The following is a 17,862-nucleotide window of genomic DNA, read 5'->3' as shown; positions in this document are numbered from 1 at the left end:
CATATTCCACCTCTTCGGAAACTTGGTGCATTCTCCCGCAATCGGTTATCGTTCGTTGAAAGAAAACTCCCGAGAGTAGTGGACGTCACAATAGCCTGGTTTACGTCACAAAATTGATGATTACTGATGTACGTGTCAAAGGGTTTCAGTAACTTTACGTTAAAAATGAAAGTGAATTTGAGAGCGGTGCTAAATTTGAAGTTTATGTTTATTTCAAAGGTTTTGCTTGTTTCGGTATAATAAACAATTCATTGCATGAATGTTCGATAAGCATGAAGATATATTCAGCCAAGAAATTTATATTCCCCTCGGGCAAAGCCCTCGGAGAATATGATATTTCTTGCCTGAATATATCTTCATATTTCCCTCACTATCATGCAAAAAATGTATAATATTAGTCGTTAAACTCGATGGATTCATTGCTTAGTTTTTTGTCTTCTCTGTGTTTTCTTACCTTAATAACTTTCCTTCGGCAGTCCAGTAGGTTATTGAATACTGTCCATTATTTTTAATTATGGACAGTTAAAAAAATATATTAGACAGTTACAGGTAACTTACTGAACTGTCATGGAGAGAAATTGATGAGTATTAACAATTAAAAGATCAGACGATGGCTTTATTTTAATCTTTAAATGTACCGATATTTTGGTTCTAACGAATCAATTGAACTTGACTTAAAGTCAGGTTATAATACACCCCAAAATCATCCTAAGGGGAAATTGACCATGCACTCTGTCTTTCATTTATTCGTAAAACATTTCTTTCTCATCCTGAAGGTTTATGATTATAATTTATTTTATATATTCATGCTTCTCTCTTTCAAAGTTCTTCCTCAATAACATTTCCCGTGTGAGTATCATTTTTATTTATTCATACTTTAAAAAACTTAATCAGATTTTCTTTTGAGAAGCTTTACATGTAAATATCAGGTTACTTTTTTACTTAACACATTTAAAATAGCACGTTATCACTGCCACTGTAAAATAGATGCATTACATTTTTAAAGTTCCATATATTTATATACATGTATAGAAAATTGTGACTAGAAAATTGTATTTATTAGTATGATTACAACATAAATAGATATTATGTTAATTAATACTATATTGCGGCATAAATAAATGTTGTTTTTATTAATACTATACATGCATCCAGGTCTCATAAACACAGTCAACGACATTTTAAATCACATATTTTTAGGAACATAAAATCATCAGTTACGAACATAATTTAAAAATAAGAGGACGTTTTATATGTATTCCATATCTGTCGTGATATTTCTCTAAAATTGTCGTTTCTTATAAAACAATTCATTCTTAGTTCAACTAATAAATAAGAATTGAATTAATTTTATTCATTTTGAAAAGACGTTTTCATTTCCTAGGATTGATTGATTGTATAATGTTTAACGTCCCTCTCCAGAATATTTCACTGATATGGAGACGTCACCATTGCCGGTGAAGGGCTGCAAATTTAGGCCTATGCTCGGCACTCAGGGCCATTGAGCAGGGAGGGATCTTTATCGTGCCACACCTGCTGTGACACGGGGCCTCGGTCTATACGGTCTCATCCGAAGGACCTCCCCATTTAGTCGCCTTTTACGACAAGCAAGGGGGTACTGAGGACCTATTCTAACCCGGATCCCCACGGGGCTCATTTCCTAGGAAAAAATAGATCAATGATAAATGAATTTGCCTTACCTCACTTTAAATCCATGCCTAAAATACAATTATCTTGATGTTAAATTAAATAAACTTGGAGGTGGTAAACGCAAAATGTAAATTTTGCACTTAACACCTCTGAGTTATTTCAAACCATGATAATATTTCAAAAATAAATAGTGTAAATAATTTGTTATTCTTAAAATAAAACATAAAGATTGTTGCCAAAACTTCTCTGCAAGAGCCTTTGCTGATGAAAAAGGTGAAGGAAACAAACAAAAATACAATATCTATAACACAGACCCCCCTGAAATGACAAAGGTGGAATGAAATGCCTAGGAAGCATCGTGTTATTACGTCACATTTACGTCACGAATTGATCATTCCATAATCAAACCGGTTCCTGAAATGTTCTTTTTGAGCAGGGAGGGATCTTTATCGTGCCACACCTGCTGTGACACGGGGCCTCGGTTTATACGGTCTCATCCGAAGGACCTCCCCATTTCTTTTTTTGATTTTGTTAAGCAAAAAATAGCCTCATGTTTATTTGCTGGACCTACACAATATAAACCGATTCATACACAAAAATGTGCAAGGAAGGTTAGAGTACACCTCATAGTGTACTCAGAGTGGTGGACCTTGAAATTATGAATTTGCTGCGAGTTCCCTCAAATCTACATGTATAAGTAGCAGTCTTGTTAATTTGTGTTTCAATTCTACCTTCTGTTTAACATTGACCATAACTGTCGATTAATGAGAGCAATCATATTTCACATGTGTATGCCTTGAAAAAAAGACCTTTTGGGTATCAACATATTTTACGTCTTGACCTTTGAGATTGGCCTACTTTTGCAAAATTTACCAAAATTTTAACATTGGTCATTACTTTTTAAAATTGGTTCTACGGTTTTCATACTTCGTATGTGTATTTTTGTGACAAGACCTTTCATTATTCGCTAATATTTTTATTTTTTTACCTTGAGCATAGAGTTTGACCTACTTAAAAAAATAAATTCCAGAAATGAGGTTTAAATTGTTTGAGCTGGGTCTTTTTCATAACACATGTATATAGACTATTCCTATTTCAAAACACAAATATCATCCTTGGATTTTAACAAATTTGATCCTTTCACCTTAACTGTAGTTCAAAAACTGTAACATATTCCATTACTTTTGAATGGTCGGGCTAGAGCTTTCATATTACATAATTCTCAGAAGTACATGGATCTTTCTTAACAGATTGACCTTGAACTGAAGTTTGGTCGCATTTTGAAAACTTAAAACTTGGTCAAAACTTTGTAACAGTTGATAGTACGGTTTTCATATTATACGAGGGCTGTCCAAAATGTTCGTGGACAATGACGTTTTTGTTAGAAAAAATGGTTCTATATGCATCTATTGTATATCAAAATATTTCTTATGAAAAACCAAGTCAGAATGATTTAATTTTTATTGATGAAACTTAATATTTTTGTAAAAATTGAGGTCTTTAAAGACCGCAGATTGTGTGCACGGACCAATCTGACGTTAAGCTTATGTCATTATAACGACAAACATTGGGATTTTGACTTAATACTGTTCATGGACACACATTACATTTCTTTTTTAAGGTGTAACGCACTTCCAAGTGCTAGCAATCATCTTTAAGTATAATAGATTATAATTTATTGAATTTTTAAAATTCAAAACAATGCACAGAAATTTACGAGCGTCATCTATATAAACAAATATCATCCTTGGATTTTAACAATTTTGATCCTTTCACCTTAACTGTAGTTCAAAAACTGTAACATATTCCATTACTTTTGAATGGTCGGGCTAGAGCTTTCATATTACATAATTCTCAGAAGTACATGAATCTTTCTTAACAGTTTGACCTTGAACTGAAGTTTGGTCGCATTTTGAAAACTTAAAACTTGGTCAAAACTTTGTAACAGTTGATAGTACGGTTTTCATATTATACGAGGGCTGTCCAAAATGTTCGTGGACAATGACGTTTTTGTTAGAAAAAATGGTTCTATATGCATCTATTGTATATCAAAATATTTCTTATGAAAAACCAAGTCAGAATGATTTAATTTTTAATGATGAAACTTAATATTTTTGTAAAAATTGAGGTCTTTAAAGACCGCAGATTGTGTGCACGGACCAATCTGACGTTAAGCTAATTTCATTATAACGTCAAACATTTGGATTTTGACTTAATACTGTTCATGGACACACATTACATTTCTTTTTTAAGGTGTAACGCACTTCCAAGTGCTAGCAATCATCTTTTAGTATAATAGATTATAATTTATTGAATTTTTAAAATTCAAAACAATGCACAGAAATTTACGAGCGTCATCTATATAAACAAATATCATCCTTGGATTTTAACAATTTTGATCCTTTCACCTTAACTGTAGTTCAAAAACTGTAACATATTCCATTACTTTTGAATGGTCGGACTAGAGCTTTCATATTACATAATTCTCAGAAGTACATGGATCTTTCTTAACAGTTTGACCTTGAACTGAAGTTTGGTCGCATTTTGAAAACTTAAAACTTGGTCAAAACTTTGTAACAGTTGATAGTACGGTTTTCATATTAAACGAGGGCTGTCCAAAAAGTTCGTGGACAATGACGTTTTTGTTAGAATAAATGGTTCTATATGCATCTATTGTATATCAAAATATTTCTTATGAAAAACCAAGTCAGAATGATTTAATTTTTATTGATGAAACTTAATATTTTTGTAAAAATTGGGGTCTTTAAAGATCGCAGATTGTGTGCACGGACCAATCTGACGTTAAGCTAATTTCATTATAACGTCAAACATTTGGATTTTGACTTAATACTGTTCATGGACACACATTACATTTCTTTTTTAAGGTGTAACGCACTTCCAAGTGCTAGCAATCATCTTTAAGTATAATAGATTATAATTTATTGAATTTTTAAAATTCAAAACAATGCACAGAAATTTACGAGCGTCATCTATATAAACAAACTGCACAGCCCAGTCCGACGCTGCGCTAGATTTGTAACAACGTCATGAATAGAAATCTCCATTTTCATTAAATTACATGTGTTTTTTGAAATTATTGTAGTGTCTTCGAATATGTACACACCGTTGAAAAATCGTATTTACCCATCCCAAATCGATACACTAAATATATTTCAATAATTTTGAGTTGTTTTAACAAATATTTTGTCTCTTACGTCGTTTCAACCGTATTAAAACTTTTTTTATTTTTTTATCGGACGCTGCCCCGTTCGGACGGCCGACGTCGCTTTTTCTGTCGAGTTTTGACATATATTTGTTCGGGTTTTTGTTAAGTATTTGCACTGTCTATATAGCAAGCGATACTTAAGATATCATAAAATGATTATAGCCTCTTTATCTGTGTTACATAAATTTTTTATTAATTTTTGACTTGTTTTATGTAGAAAATAATCATTTTAATCCGAACACTTTGTATCAGAGTTTATGGCATTTTAACCTTGGTCCGTGCGCACTGTCTGCGATCTTTAAAGACCCCGATTTTTACAAAAATATTACCTTCCGTCAATAAAAATTAAATCATTCTGACTTTTTTTTTCGTAAGAAAAATTTTAATATACAACAGATTTATACAGAACCATTTATTTTCACAAAAACGTCATTGTCCACGAACTTTTTGGACAGCCCTCGTACAGGTGTATAATTCCTTGTGACTCGTACTTTCTTTGGGTACCTAGGAGATTGATTTGAATTTGAGGTAATTTAACTGCCATACGAACTATGTAGGCATCGGTGTTTCACGAACACATTTTACCTCTAGTATTAAAGAATTATGATTATGTTTAGCAAATCTAACAAGCAACATATTCATGGAGAAACTGTTTACTTGACTGTCGCTTTTATCCCTTTTCTCTGAAAAAAAAATACTCAAAATTTAAAAGTTGATCAAAAATTCAAATCCTTAACTTGCTTTTCTTTATTTCTAGGTACGAGTTAAGTCATCTAAACGATAATAAAAAATCGGGGTATACAGATATATATATATATAGAGTCGGTTACCTGCCCCTGTCATGGTGGGCAGTGTTTTTCACGAGCAGAGCAGATAAATGTAAAATATTAGGAAACCGAGTGTGGGTAGATAGAAGTTATCGGTTGTAAGTTACCGTAGTTGTCATGTATTACTATATATAACTTTATCGCATGTATTATGGTGATATTGGACTGACTTTTTGCAGTAAATGCAGTGTTTGCTTATGAGTTGAACTCACCATAGAGGCATTGAACATTTGAACATTTGAACAACTGAAACAACTGAAAAATCTAAACTGTTATTGAACGTATATATCGTCTTTACTTTTGATTAACTTTGCCATAATATCTAATCAAATCATAATGAGTAACAAAGACTCATCAAACAAAAGGTGTATCAGTGAACTTTCGCTTGACATGTCAAGATCATTCAGTGATGTGATCCAATCAACAAAAAAGTCTCGGGATGGCTCATTGTCAGACCAAATTCATGAACAGGAACCTATTCCTACTCAAACATCTACTCCTGCAAATATCAAATGTGCTACAGGTGACCTAAGTGAGCAACAACATCATGTTTCCCAGTACCCCACCCCTCAACTTTTAGTATCAGGGCCTATCACAATTTGTAGTGAGGATATACAAAAGATAGCAGAAAGTGTTAAAGCCTTACTCAGTGCTGACTTAGCCTCACTCACATCTGAAATACAAAGTATTGTTAAAAGCGAGGTGCAGAAAGCAACTGAGCCCCTGGAACAAAAAATTAAAAACCTTGAAAAACAAAACAAAGATTTGTTCCTTAAAGTTGACGAACTAGAGCAATATGGTCGCAGGCCTTTAGTTCGAGTGTCTGGTATACCCGAAACGATGAACGAAAATACATCGGACAAAATCATGGGCGCCGTTACAGCCGCCGGTATTCCTCTTCAGCGGGAGGATATTATTGTATCTCATCGAGTTGGAAAACCCGATCCCAACCGAACACGCCCTAGACAAATAATTGCCCGATTAAAATCTGTGGATCTTAAATTCCATCTTGTAAAAAATTCAAGAAAGTTCGCAGAAATTGATGAGACCGCTGGCATTACCATTAACGAGGATCTAACGAAGTATCGTGACAAGATCATGTTTCTGGGCAGACAACTCTGTCGAAATCGCAGGATAAAATCAGTGTCGTCCTCCAATGGCAGGATCAAAATTTACGATCGGAACAATGATTCTCATTTTATTCGAGAAGAGGCAGATCTAGTACCCTTTGGACACGAAATGGCAATCGATTAAATTGTTACAATCTGAAATGCGTTTAAATAAATTTAAGACATAAACTTTCCTCCCACACCAGTTTTTTTTTTTTCTCTTTCTTAGAACTCATGTAAAATGAACTGCATCATTTTATGTCTTTTGTTCTATGCAGTTCAACTTACTTGTTCCTTTCAAGACTTAGAGGTTCAATCAACCTCAAACTTTTTTGATGCAAAAAAATCTTGTAAAAAGTATTGTGTGTACAACTCAGTGTTTGTATATATTTCCTACACACAATATTCCTGTTTCCTGTTTCTTTGTTTTGTTATTATTCTCAATGTATATTTCTTTGTTCATTTTTTTGTTGTATTATTTTTTTGTGTTATACTTTATAATCCTTACAACTTCAATTGTCATGCTTCATGCATTCCGCTGAATTTACCAAACTCTGTATTTTTTGTCCCATCTATAATGTTGCTCTTATCCAAAAACACCATTGCAGCACCTTTTTTATTTCGTACTGTACACTTTCACCAAATTTTAGACAATGGGTGACTCTGTTGAGCAATACCGTGCTGCAATTGGTCTTTCTTATTTATCCTGTAGAGGTGTATGCAAGTCTTACTCATTCCATATCTCGTTTTGTGAATTTTTATTGCGCGTTCTTTATAGTATGATCAAAACATTACTTAGAAGTTCGACACGGTTTACAAAAAACTTAGTGTATATCAACTTTTACTTGCAGTTGTTTACGTTTATATTATTAGCCTGTGGTGATATTGAGGTCAATCCAGGACCCACTATTGAAAGTGTCCTTGACATTTTGCATCTAAATATTCGCAGTATAAGAAACAAATTAGGTTATTTGAACTCATTCGTCCATGACTTTGATATATTGTGTTTTACTGAGACCCATCTTGACCATACCATATCGAATGATAATCTATTATTAGATGGTTTTAGTAATATAATACGAAAAGATAGAAATTGTTTTGGGGGAGGTGTTATGATATATTTTTCAAATCAGATACATGTAACAAGACGCCAAGAATATGAACCTGCAAATTTAGAGTGTATTTGGTTAGAAATCGAAAACCGTACCTGTAAATACTATCTCTGCTGTATTTATCGACCTCCACACGCTGATGCCAGTTTCTGGACTAAACTTTCATGGAGTTTAGATAAAGTAGGAGAATCCTCGAGTAAAATCATACTTGTTGGTGATATAAATGTAGATTTGTTAAATACTCCTCAAACACACATAATACGAGAAATAGTTTCAAATTCCAATCTTGTCAATAACATCCACGTACCAACGAGAATTTCTAACAATACACGCACGCTTCTTGACCCAGTTTTCACTTCAGCTGATATTCAGGTACATGATTCGGGTGTCCTTGAAATTGACCCAGCTTTTAGTGATCACAAAGCAACTTATATTGCACTAGCCTCGAATATAAATTACAATCGCGCTTACGAAAGAAAAGTATGGGATTATAAGAGTGGTGACTTTGACAAATTAAATTCCTTAATACAAAATTGTGATTGGGATAAATATATCAATGATGCCGACAATATAGACGCGGCTACTGACAATTTTTCAAACAAATTTCTCTCTTGTGTTAGACAATCTTTCTGTGAAAAAACAATTACTATTCGTCCACGAGATAAACCTTGGATGGACTCCATTCTGCGTAAAACTCTAAGACTTAGAAATAGATTACGAAATAAAGCATTAAGAACGAAGAAAGATTCGGATTGGGCTGAATTCAAAAAAGTTCGGAATACGTTCAATAACATGAAAAAATACGCTATAGCTAATTACTATGACAATATAGAAATGCACCTAGTAGACGCAAACAAAAACAACAACAAATTATATTGGAAACTAATGAAGGACGCATTTAATGTTAAATCATCCAATGATATCCCTCCATTACAAATTACTACCGATAATGGGAAAAATAGCTTAGCCTTTTCTGATCAAGTTAAAATTGAAGCACTCAACAGTTATTTTTCATCCATCTCGTGTATTGATGATAAAAACCATAGTCTACCACAAATCTACTCTTCATGTAGTGATAATCTTAGTAATATCATTATTAATGAACAAGAGGTAGTTGACATTATTTCAATAATTCCTGTTAATAAAGCCACAGGTCCCGACTGCATCAGTCACAAAATGCTTAAAAATACTGTTTCTACTGTTTCAAAACCATTGACTATGTTATTTAATAAATCACTGTCAGAGAATGTTTTCCCGTCCATGTGGAAAGTAGCTCATGTATTACCTCTCTTTAAAAAGAATGATCCGTCTTTAGTGTCTAACTATAGGCCTGTGTCGTTGTTAAGCTGCGTTAGCAAAATTATGGAGAGAATTATTTTCAAACACGTGTATAATTATTTTCATTATAATAATTTATTTTATCGATATCAGGCGGGTTTTTTACCTGGTCACTCTACAGTGTACCAACTTCTAGAAACTTATCATAGCATTGTGCAAAGTATAGACGAAGGCAAATCGTGTTGTATGGTTTTTTGCGATCTATCTAAAGCATTCGACAGAGTATGGCACAAGGGTCTTCTTTTCAAATTACAAACGTACGGAATATCTGGTGATCTTTTACTGTGGTTTACAAGTTACTTGAGAAATAGATCACAAAAAGTTATGTATAAAGATCTGCTATCATCCAACCTCAATATATATGCAGGTGTGCCTCAAGGCTCAGTTCTAGGTCCTCTTTTATTTTTGATATATATTAATGATGTTGCTGAAAATATGCTTACAATGTGTAGATTATTTGCTGATGACAATTCACTGCAACATGCATCATATAATGTACTAGATATAGAATACAGGTTAAACCACGATCTTGATGTTTTAGACAAATGGTCGAGTACATGGCTTTTAAGATTCAATCCAGCAAAAACAAAGGTTGTATTTTTTTCGTTAAAACATAGACCTGTTTTACCTAACTTGTATTTTCAAGGTAATGCACTGGAGTTTGTATCGGCGCATCGCCATTTGGGTATATTGTTGTCACAAAATCTCAACTGGTCTGAATATATAGATGGTATTGTTAATAATGCTTATAAGAAATTGGGGCTATTGAAGAAGTTGAAATTTTCAATCGGTAGGAAAAATCTTTCTCTTTTGTATACAACATTTGTAAGACCTACACTTGAATATGCTTCAATTGTCTGGGATGGTTGCTCTTTATCTGATGTAGAAAAACTTGAAAAAGTACAATTAATGGCTGCTAAAATAGTTACTGGTCTTCCTATATTAGCTTCAAGAGAATCACTCTATTTTGAAACAGGATGGGTACCTTTGAAAAACCGTCGTTACCAATCTAAAATGATTACAATGTTCAAAATTAATAATTGTAATGTACCGGAATATATACAAGACATAGTCCCAAAGAAACGAGAACACACATCAAGATACAATACACGAAATAAGGATCAATTAACTATCCCAAGGGGCAGGTTAGACATATTTAACAAATCTTTTGTACCTGATGCAGTTAAAAAATGGAATTTACTGAATAAAGATACAAGGGAAGCCATCTCAGTCAATTCTTTTCGTAAGAATATAAGTGATAATAATCCTAAAGCACCATCATATTTTTTGTTTGGTAAACGTATTACCAACATTATTCATACTAAATTAAGGCATAACTGTGTTTTGAACCAAGACTTATTCAAACATAATATTATTGATAATCCCTACTGCTCTTGTGGTAAACACGAAGATGCCTATCATTTTTTCTTTGTTTGTAAAAAATACTGTAATGCTCGAAGTAATCTTTTTGACTATCTTTTTCGACTTGATTTAAACATCATAGATGTACACCTACTGCTATGGGGCAATGAAAATCTCTCAATCGAAGTAAACAGTGACATTTTTGCCGCTGTTCATAAATTTATAAATGAATCCTGTAGATTTAGCTAGATATATTATTGAATCTTATTTGTACACGTTTTTGTTTCTATTTTGCATGACAATTATTATGTGTTTTTTAAGGAGAAGAACTAGTAAGTTGTTAGAACTTGTTTCTTATCCTTTTGCTTGACAATAAAATATGTTCAAAACAAAACAGTGAACCAAACAAAAAATACATATTTTAAGTCGTCTGCACAAAGAAAATTTTTGAAACTGCAAAATAATTCATTATGTTTACGAAACGATACTCAAAAATTCAAATTTAATCTGTCAGGATTCATACTAATACAAGAAACATTGTCAATAAAACTCGGTTTCAATAACAAGTTTCTTTCGCAACAAATCTTAAAGTAAACTAATAAGTAAACAAGTTTTCCTTTCGCAATATCCTAACGGTAAACTTTGAGACAATTTTCAATATGTACAACTGTATATATACCTCAAAATATAGTACGGAACACGGTTACAATGGTTCATCCCATATGTAAACACGGGGAATGCATTGAAGCTTGTAATGCAAACTCCGTTTATTTGCAAGCAAAGGCGATTGAATCCTGTTTCGCTGGAGACCAAGGAGGAAGAACAAATATTTTTATGATTTTCCTCCTTACAAACGTGTCCTATTGTGTGTTTAAATATTTCGCTTAATTTGGTATCACTTGTAAATAAATGTTTTATAGGCTTTGTATATATATCTGGGTTTAAATCTTTCTGCAAGAAGTTGAACTTCAACAGATATTTATCGTTACCCAACGATGTGAAACATTAAAGGAAAATACATGATTTCAGTTAACATTACGTAAGGATATCAAATAAACGAAAAAAGGAAACGTCTGTGTTGCCTGTATTTAAAACACCAAGAAAGAAAAAAAAACAAATCTACCGTACTGCAGTCAAACTGACACTTCTTTGTAAGTGTCAACCTCACGACAAATGTACAAAATATTAATGCCAAAAGAAAATAGTAAACGAGCACATGGATTAACCTTCAAAAGATCCACACAAAATGGTAAGTGACGTAAAATATACTTCTATTCACCCGTCAAACCTTTTCCATTTTCTTTTGTCCGGAATGAAAAGATACGATGATTTGATTTCATCTTTGTAAGGAAGAGGCAATATAGGGAAAAGCTTTTATAAAAATATAAAAATATATGGTCATGATTTAACTTAATGCAGTTGAATATGTCAAACGCAGAGAATACTTTAGAAACGGAGGAAATTGATAATGTAAGTTGTTTCAATTACTTGTAAGAAACGGAATTTTTAATGTACATTCTTAAATCAAATCTTGTATTCAGAAAAGTGCAATCATTTTCGAAAAGAAAATAACTATTATTTTTGACAAACCTTAAATTTTTCACTGAGATATTATTTATGGTTGTAAATAAATAATGGAAACAAATTATATGTGAATGCTAAGTAACACTTTATGAGCAATTTTGATATTTTATTGAAGTACATGATAAACAAAATTTAGACATGAGCACAACTTTAAATCTGATTTTGAATCATTTCTTCAGAGATGTAATTATGTTGGTCTACTCTACTGCCTTGCATATCTAAGGGGGTATTTAAATCTGAAAGTCTATTCATTGACAAATAACAGTAATTAATATACAGTTGTCACATATTCAATTACATTCTATGATGTAAACGTAGTTATTAAACCTTAAGAAAATTCTCAAGGTGGGTTAAATGTATTTACATGAAGGTGTCTTATTTTAGACTGCAATGTTGAGAAGAAGGCTTTGAAATTGTTAATTTTTTATCTCTGTTGAAACACTCTAAGAGTTCAGAAACTTTAATATTTAATTTTATACATGTATTTTGAATTTTTATCTAAGTTGACACACTCTAAGAGTTGGGAAACTTTAACATTTAATTTTATTTTTGTATTATTTTACAGGAAAATTTTACAAAAGAACAAATAGAAGGTATTCTTCTTTTTTCTTTTATCTCAAATTAATTATATCCATTGTTTAAAATAGGATCCATATCAAATAAAATATAATAAAAATGATTTCCATTAGCAAAAAAAATTGCTTAATATACGAATATAAAAATTTTTATTAGAGTACCGCCAAGCATTTAGGGTGTTTGATAAAGATGGTGACGGGACAATTTCTACAGAAGAATTGGGGGTGGTTCTCCGATCCCTGGGACAGAACCCTTCTCCTGAGGAACTCGATGACCTAGTAGAAGCTATAGATGTTGATGGTAATGTTTTCCTTGTCATATCTTAAAAGTCAAGTATTATCTACCAATCTAAATCCTTACAATGTCCTGCGGAATTTTCAGGACCTCTGAGTAAATCTTTTATTTCATACGATGTTCAATCTTTGAAATTTTCTATTTGGTAGGAATTTGCATGATAAAAAAGATATAATCATAATCATAATATATGGAATAATGTGGAGATAACGAATAATATTCAAGCTGAAAAATCCATTAAACAATATAAATTTGGAGCAGACAAATAATGGACAATCAAACATCGGAGGTGGATTCAGGGTTTTTGGAGAAGTGAGCATCCCCTGATGACAGGTCACATTTGTCGTGTGCTCCTTGTAATGATCGAGAAATAACGGTAAAAAATCCCTATTCTGTGTGTAAATTATGGTCTTATTTATTTTTAAAAACCTCTGTCAGCATTTGACTTAATGATAAATTTACTAACAAGCTTGTTGTGTCAACCACAGAACTTACGTAATGATGACTTTAAACGAGACTGCTGATATTCTTGTTTCATCTTCTTGCCAAGGCCTGTCAGTAACTCGTTTTAGACATTGTTCATACGTACAGATTGCTCTAATGTATCGAATCAACTGAGAGATATAAGCAATCTATTAATTTTTCTGTAACGATTTTATTGTGCAGAGCGGTGTAATCAGTGTTCAAAAAAGAATTTAGATAAACTAATGTTTCCTGATGTTAAAATAATGACACATTATACAATATAAGAGTAACTATGCAAATAGACGAAGAACTTCTTTCAAATTGAGATATTTTTTTTCTTAATTGTTGAACCATAATCATTTTAAGGCTTATTAGCTACTTTGACGAAATTTTGCTCTTATAATACATTTAATTTTTAAATGCTTTAACACTCTACATAGGACTTGATTTACCAGTTAGCTACTAATAGCGAATTCAACAAAGTATACAAATTTATTGCTATCGTGAGAAAACTAATAATAATTATAATTATCTTTGGTTTTCAAAGAAAAGTTCTAAGTATTCTTTGATCTTTAATACAGCCACAAACAAAATTAAATCGATATGTTTATTCTTCAACTTCGTTGTTAGCATTGCTAAATTTTTCTTTGTAAAATATATCAAAAAACCTTCTTCTTCAGAAAAAGTACAAAACGGAATATCCTTTTGCTTAATGTATGCATTGTTTCATCCAATGTTTTACTTTCAGGAAATGGAATCATAGATTTTAGTGAATTCTTACAAATGATGGCAAGGAAAATGCAAGAAGTAGATGTTGAAAATGACATAAGAGAAGCGTTCAAAGTCTTCGACAAAGAGAACAAAGGATACATTACTGCGTCAGAGCTACGTCATATAATGACGAATCTGGGCGAAAAGCTCTCTGATGACGAGGCTGATGAGATGCTTCTCGAGGCGGATAGGGACGGCGACGGACAAATTGATTACGAAGGTATTGCTAAATTGGATTTAGTTTGATAACAGTATCTCGTTAATTATCTTTACTTACGGATATGTTTCACACATCTTCCCAAACCAGAGAAATTTATTTCGAAGTAAAACTAAACTAGTGCTAATTGTAACGGGGACCGTTACAGATGTTCCCCAAACGCTCCCCAACTCCCTTTTGGTGCCATATTCCCTGGGAGTTTCATTAAATAAGACAAACTCGATGCATTTGAAACTTTAACAACGTTTATTAAGAAGTGTACAAAGTTCATTCAAATTTTAGCATTGCACGCCTGCGCATGTGAATGCATGTGTGTAATGACCATATCATCTTGTCTACACAATCTATATATTTTAATATACTAAACATTAAAGTATTTAATCCAAAAGTTTTAAAAAGATACGCTCATTCAAGTGTTTTTTTTTATTTTGCTCATTTCACGTGCACGTACGTGCTCGCACGTGCATGCATGAGCATGGTGACCATACCTTCTTGTAGATGTCCGTTACATCTATCTTTGTTCTAAATCCCACCCCATTTGGTTGAAAACCAAGGGAGTTATAGCTGTTTTAAGTTTCAGCCAATCAGATTGCAGCGCAAGTACATGCACGTGTATGCATGTGCATGGGGACCATATTTTCTTCTTGTAGTCAAGTATATCTATTTATGTTCCAAATCCCATCCTGTTTGGTTGAAAATCAAGGGAGTTATAGCTATTTAAAGTTTAAGCCAATCAGATTGCAGCGCACGTGCATGCACGTGTTTTCATGATAATTGCTATATATCATGTTGTAGGATATCCTAATGCATGGCTAATTTCAAAATTTCAAAGGATTTCGTCAAAAAACAAGAAAGATATTGAGACTTTCGTTTCAGCCAATCAGAGCAAAGTGCACGTGCATGCGCGTGAGATCTTGCTATTTTGACCATGTCATATTGTCTATGCTACTAATATATCCTTATATTATAAGTTTCAAAGCATTTCATCAAAAATTTAAAAAGTTACGCCTATATCAATTAAATCGGTCATTTCACATGTTGCACGTGCACGCTCTTGCAAGCACGTGCGTGCAAAATGACCTTCATTCCGCAAATCTACATAACATGTCTACTGACCCTAAAAACATTTCACCTTGGTCGGATGTATAGTTTGCGAGATCATTCCCGGACAAAAAAGTACCCAGGAAGAAGAAGAAGAAGAAAAATAATAATAATAATAACTAGTGCTAATTGTAACGGGGACCGTTACAGATGTTCCCTAAACGCTCCCCAATTCCCTTTTGGTGTCATATTCCCTGTAAGCTTCATTTAATAAGACAAACTCTATGCATCTGAGATTTTAACAACATTTACAAAGAAGTGTACAAAAATCATTTAAACTTTAGCATTGCACGGGTGCACATGTGAATGCATTTGCGCCATGACCATATCATCTTGTCTACACAATCTATATTTTTAATACACTGAATATTAAAGTATTTAATCCAAAATTATTTTAAAAATACGCTCATTCAAGTGTATGTTTGATTTTACTCATTTCACGTGCACGCACGTGCATACATGAACATGGTGACCATACCTTCTTGTAGAAGTCCATTACATCTATCTATGTTCTAAATTCCACCCCGTTTGGGTGAAAACTAAGGGAGTTATAGCTGTTTAAAGTTTCAGCCAATCAGATTGCAGCACATGTACACGCACGTGTATGCATGTGCATGGTGACCATACCTACTTGTAGAAGTCCATTATACCTATCTATATTCCAAATCCCATCCTGTTTGGTTGAACACCAAGGGAGTTATAGCTGTTTAAAGTTTCAGCCAATCAGATTGCAGCGCACGTGCATGCACGTGTTTTCATGATAATTGCTTTATTTCATGCTGTAGGATATCCTAATGCATGGCTATGTTCAAAATTTCAAAGGATTTCGTCAAAAAACAAGAAAGATATTGAGACTTTAGTTTCAGCCAATCAGAGCGAAGTGCACGTGCATGCGCGTGAGATCTTGCTATTTTCACCATGTCGTCATGTCTATACTACTAATATATCCTCACATTATGAGTTTCAAAGCATTTCATCTAAAAAAAGAAAAGTTGTGGCTATATCTATTATATTGGTCATTTCACGTGTTGCACGTGCACGCTCTTGCAAGCACGTGCGCGCAAAATGACCTTGATTCCGCAAATCTACATAACATGTCTACTAACCCTAAAAAGGTTTTACCTACATCGGACGAACAGTTTACAAGATCATTCCCGGACAAAAAAGTTCCAGGAAGAAGAAGAAGAAGAAAAATAATAATAATAATAAGAAACAGAGTAAAAACAATATGTTCCCCAACTTCGTTTGGGGAACATAATAAGAAACAGAGTAAAAACAATATGTTCCCCAACTTCGTTTGGGGAACATAATAAGCTTAATTATCAGAATTAATTTCTAACAAGCTTTAGGAAGAGTGACCTTCAGCTTGTCCCTGATTAATCTGAATATTTAATTGTATGACAAGGGATCCGGTGATCCTGTCACTTAATTCATATTCTACTGAACGATATCTAGAGGGCAAGGGTAATTTTTTTTCAATTAAAATACCAACATGACTTAATTCGATCCTATATTTCATGTCATTCTTAAAAAATCATCGTCTGTATATCAGCATCTGAACACTGATCAAACTTTCTTTGTTCCAGAATTCACAGCAATGTTGGCAGGGGGACTGAAACAGCAGTAATCCAGAGAGAGAGAGAGAGAGAGAGAGAGAGAGAGAGAGAGAGAGAGAGAGAGAGAGAATATGTATTTTATGTAAACTATTTTTATTGCATTATATTGTTACTTATATTGATTAAAATCATTTTTCACTGATTAGTTCAAACTGCGAGAAAGGTTTTTGACCATACCAGATGGTTTAACAGGTAGGAGTGGTTCAGACAGTAAGGTTATATACTGAAGACAGGGAGGATGTTATAATTATCCAACAGTCTATCAGTCTCTCAGATTTTCTAAAAATGAAATATCTTACTGTATAACCCATGTGCCGAAAAAGTGCAAGACTCAGGGATATTTATCGAATTAAAAAAAACCTTTCGTTGAATATTTTTAACTTAATTATCAAACTAAGAGTTTTCTAATTTTATAGTCTGTAAAGTCTAATAAAAAAAGATAAAATGTGTTTGTAAAACACTAATGTCCCCGTAAGGCAGTTAATGGCGAAGATTGATTTTTTTCAAATGCAAGTCTATACCAAGGTCAGTATAGGTGGTATCCAGAAAAGGGTCTTATCACATGGAATACACTGTGAAATATGAAAGCCTTAGGACTAATTGTTAAAAAGTTA

At 33.0% G+C, this 17,862-nt stretch overlaps 1 protein-coding gene across 2 annotated transcripts; it reads left to right on the top strand.

Annotated features, from left to right (window-relative positions):
• The first annotated feature begins 11,607 nt into the window (after positions 1 to 11,607).
• LOC134282586 (neo-calmodulin-like) lies at positions 11,608 to 17,305 on the top strand. Of its 2 annotated transcripts, none has more exons than XM_062764988.1 (5): positions 11,608 to 11,873; positions 12,774 to 12,801; positions 12,941 to 13,084; positions 14,292 to 14,534; positions 17,219 to 17,305. In XM_062764988.1, exons 1-5 carry the CDS (start codon positions 11,871 to 11,873, stop codon positions 17,257 to 17,259), a joined length of 459 nt encoding a protein of 152 aa, XP_062620972.1. In that variant the 5' UTR covers positions 11,608 to 11,870; the 3' UTR covers positions 17,260 to 17,305. The 2 variants fall into 2 exon arrangements, with proteins under 2 accessions (XP_062620972.1, XP_062620971.1); XM_062764987.1 differs by lacking the exon at positions 11,608 to 11,873 and adding an exon at positions 11,967 to 12,094.
• The last annotated feature ends 557 nt before the right edge of the window (positions 17,306 to 17,862 follow it).

The sequence above is a fragment of the Saccostrea cucullata genome, unplaced genomic scaffold, assembly GCF_032062105.1.
Source record: "Saccostrea cucullata isolate Sc308-1 unplaced genomic scaffold, CSIRO_AGI_Scuc_v1 ctg297, whole genome shotgun sequence".
Classification (NCBI taxonomy): Eukaryota; Metazoa; Mollusca; class Bivalvia; order Ostreida; family Ostreidae; genus Saccostrea; species Saccostrea cuccullata.
The sequence above is the reverse complement of the archived record's forward strand: the minus strand, read 5'-3'. Positions and strand labels throughout refer to the sequence as shown.

Excerpts from the sequence above, each read along its gene's own strand:
- LOC134282586 (XM_062764987.1), top strand. The coding sequence starts at position 12,038 with ATGCAGTTGAATATGTCAAACGCAGAGAATACTTTAGAAACGGAGGAA. Across the intron at positions 12,095-12,773 it reads AAACGGAGGAAATTGATAAT|GAAAATTTTACAAAAGAACA; the intron begins GTAAGTTGTTTC and ends ATTATTTTACAG. Across the intron at positions 14,535-17,218 it reads CGGACAAATTGATTACGAAG|AATTCACAGCAATGTTGGCA; the intron begins GTATTGCTAAAT and ends TCTTTGTTCCAG.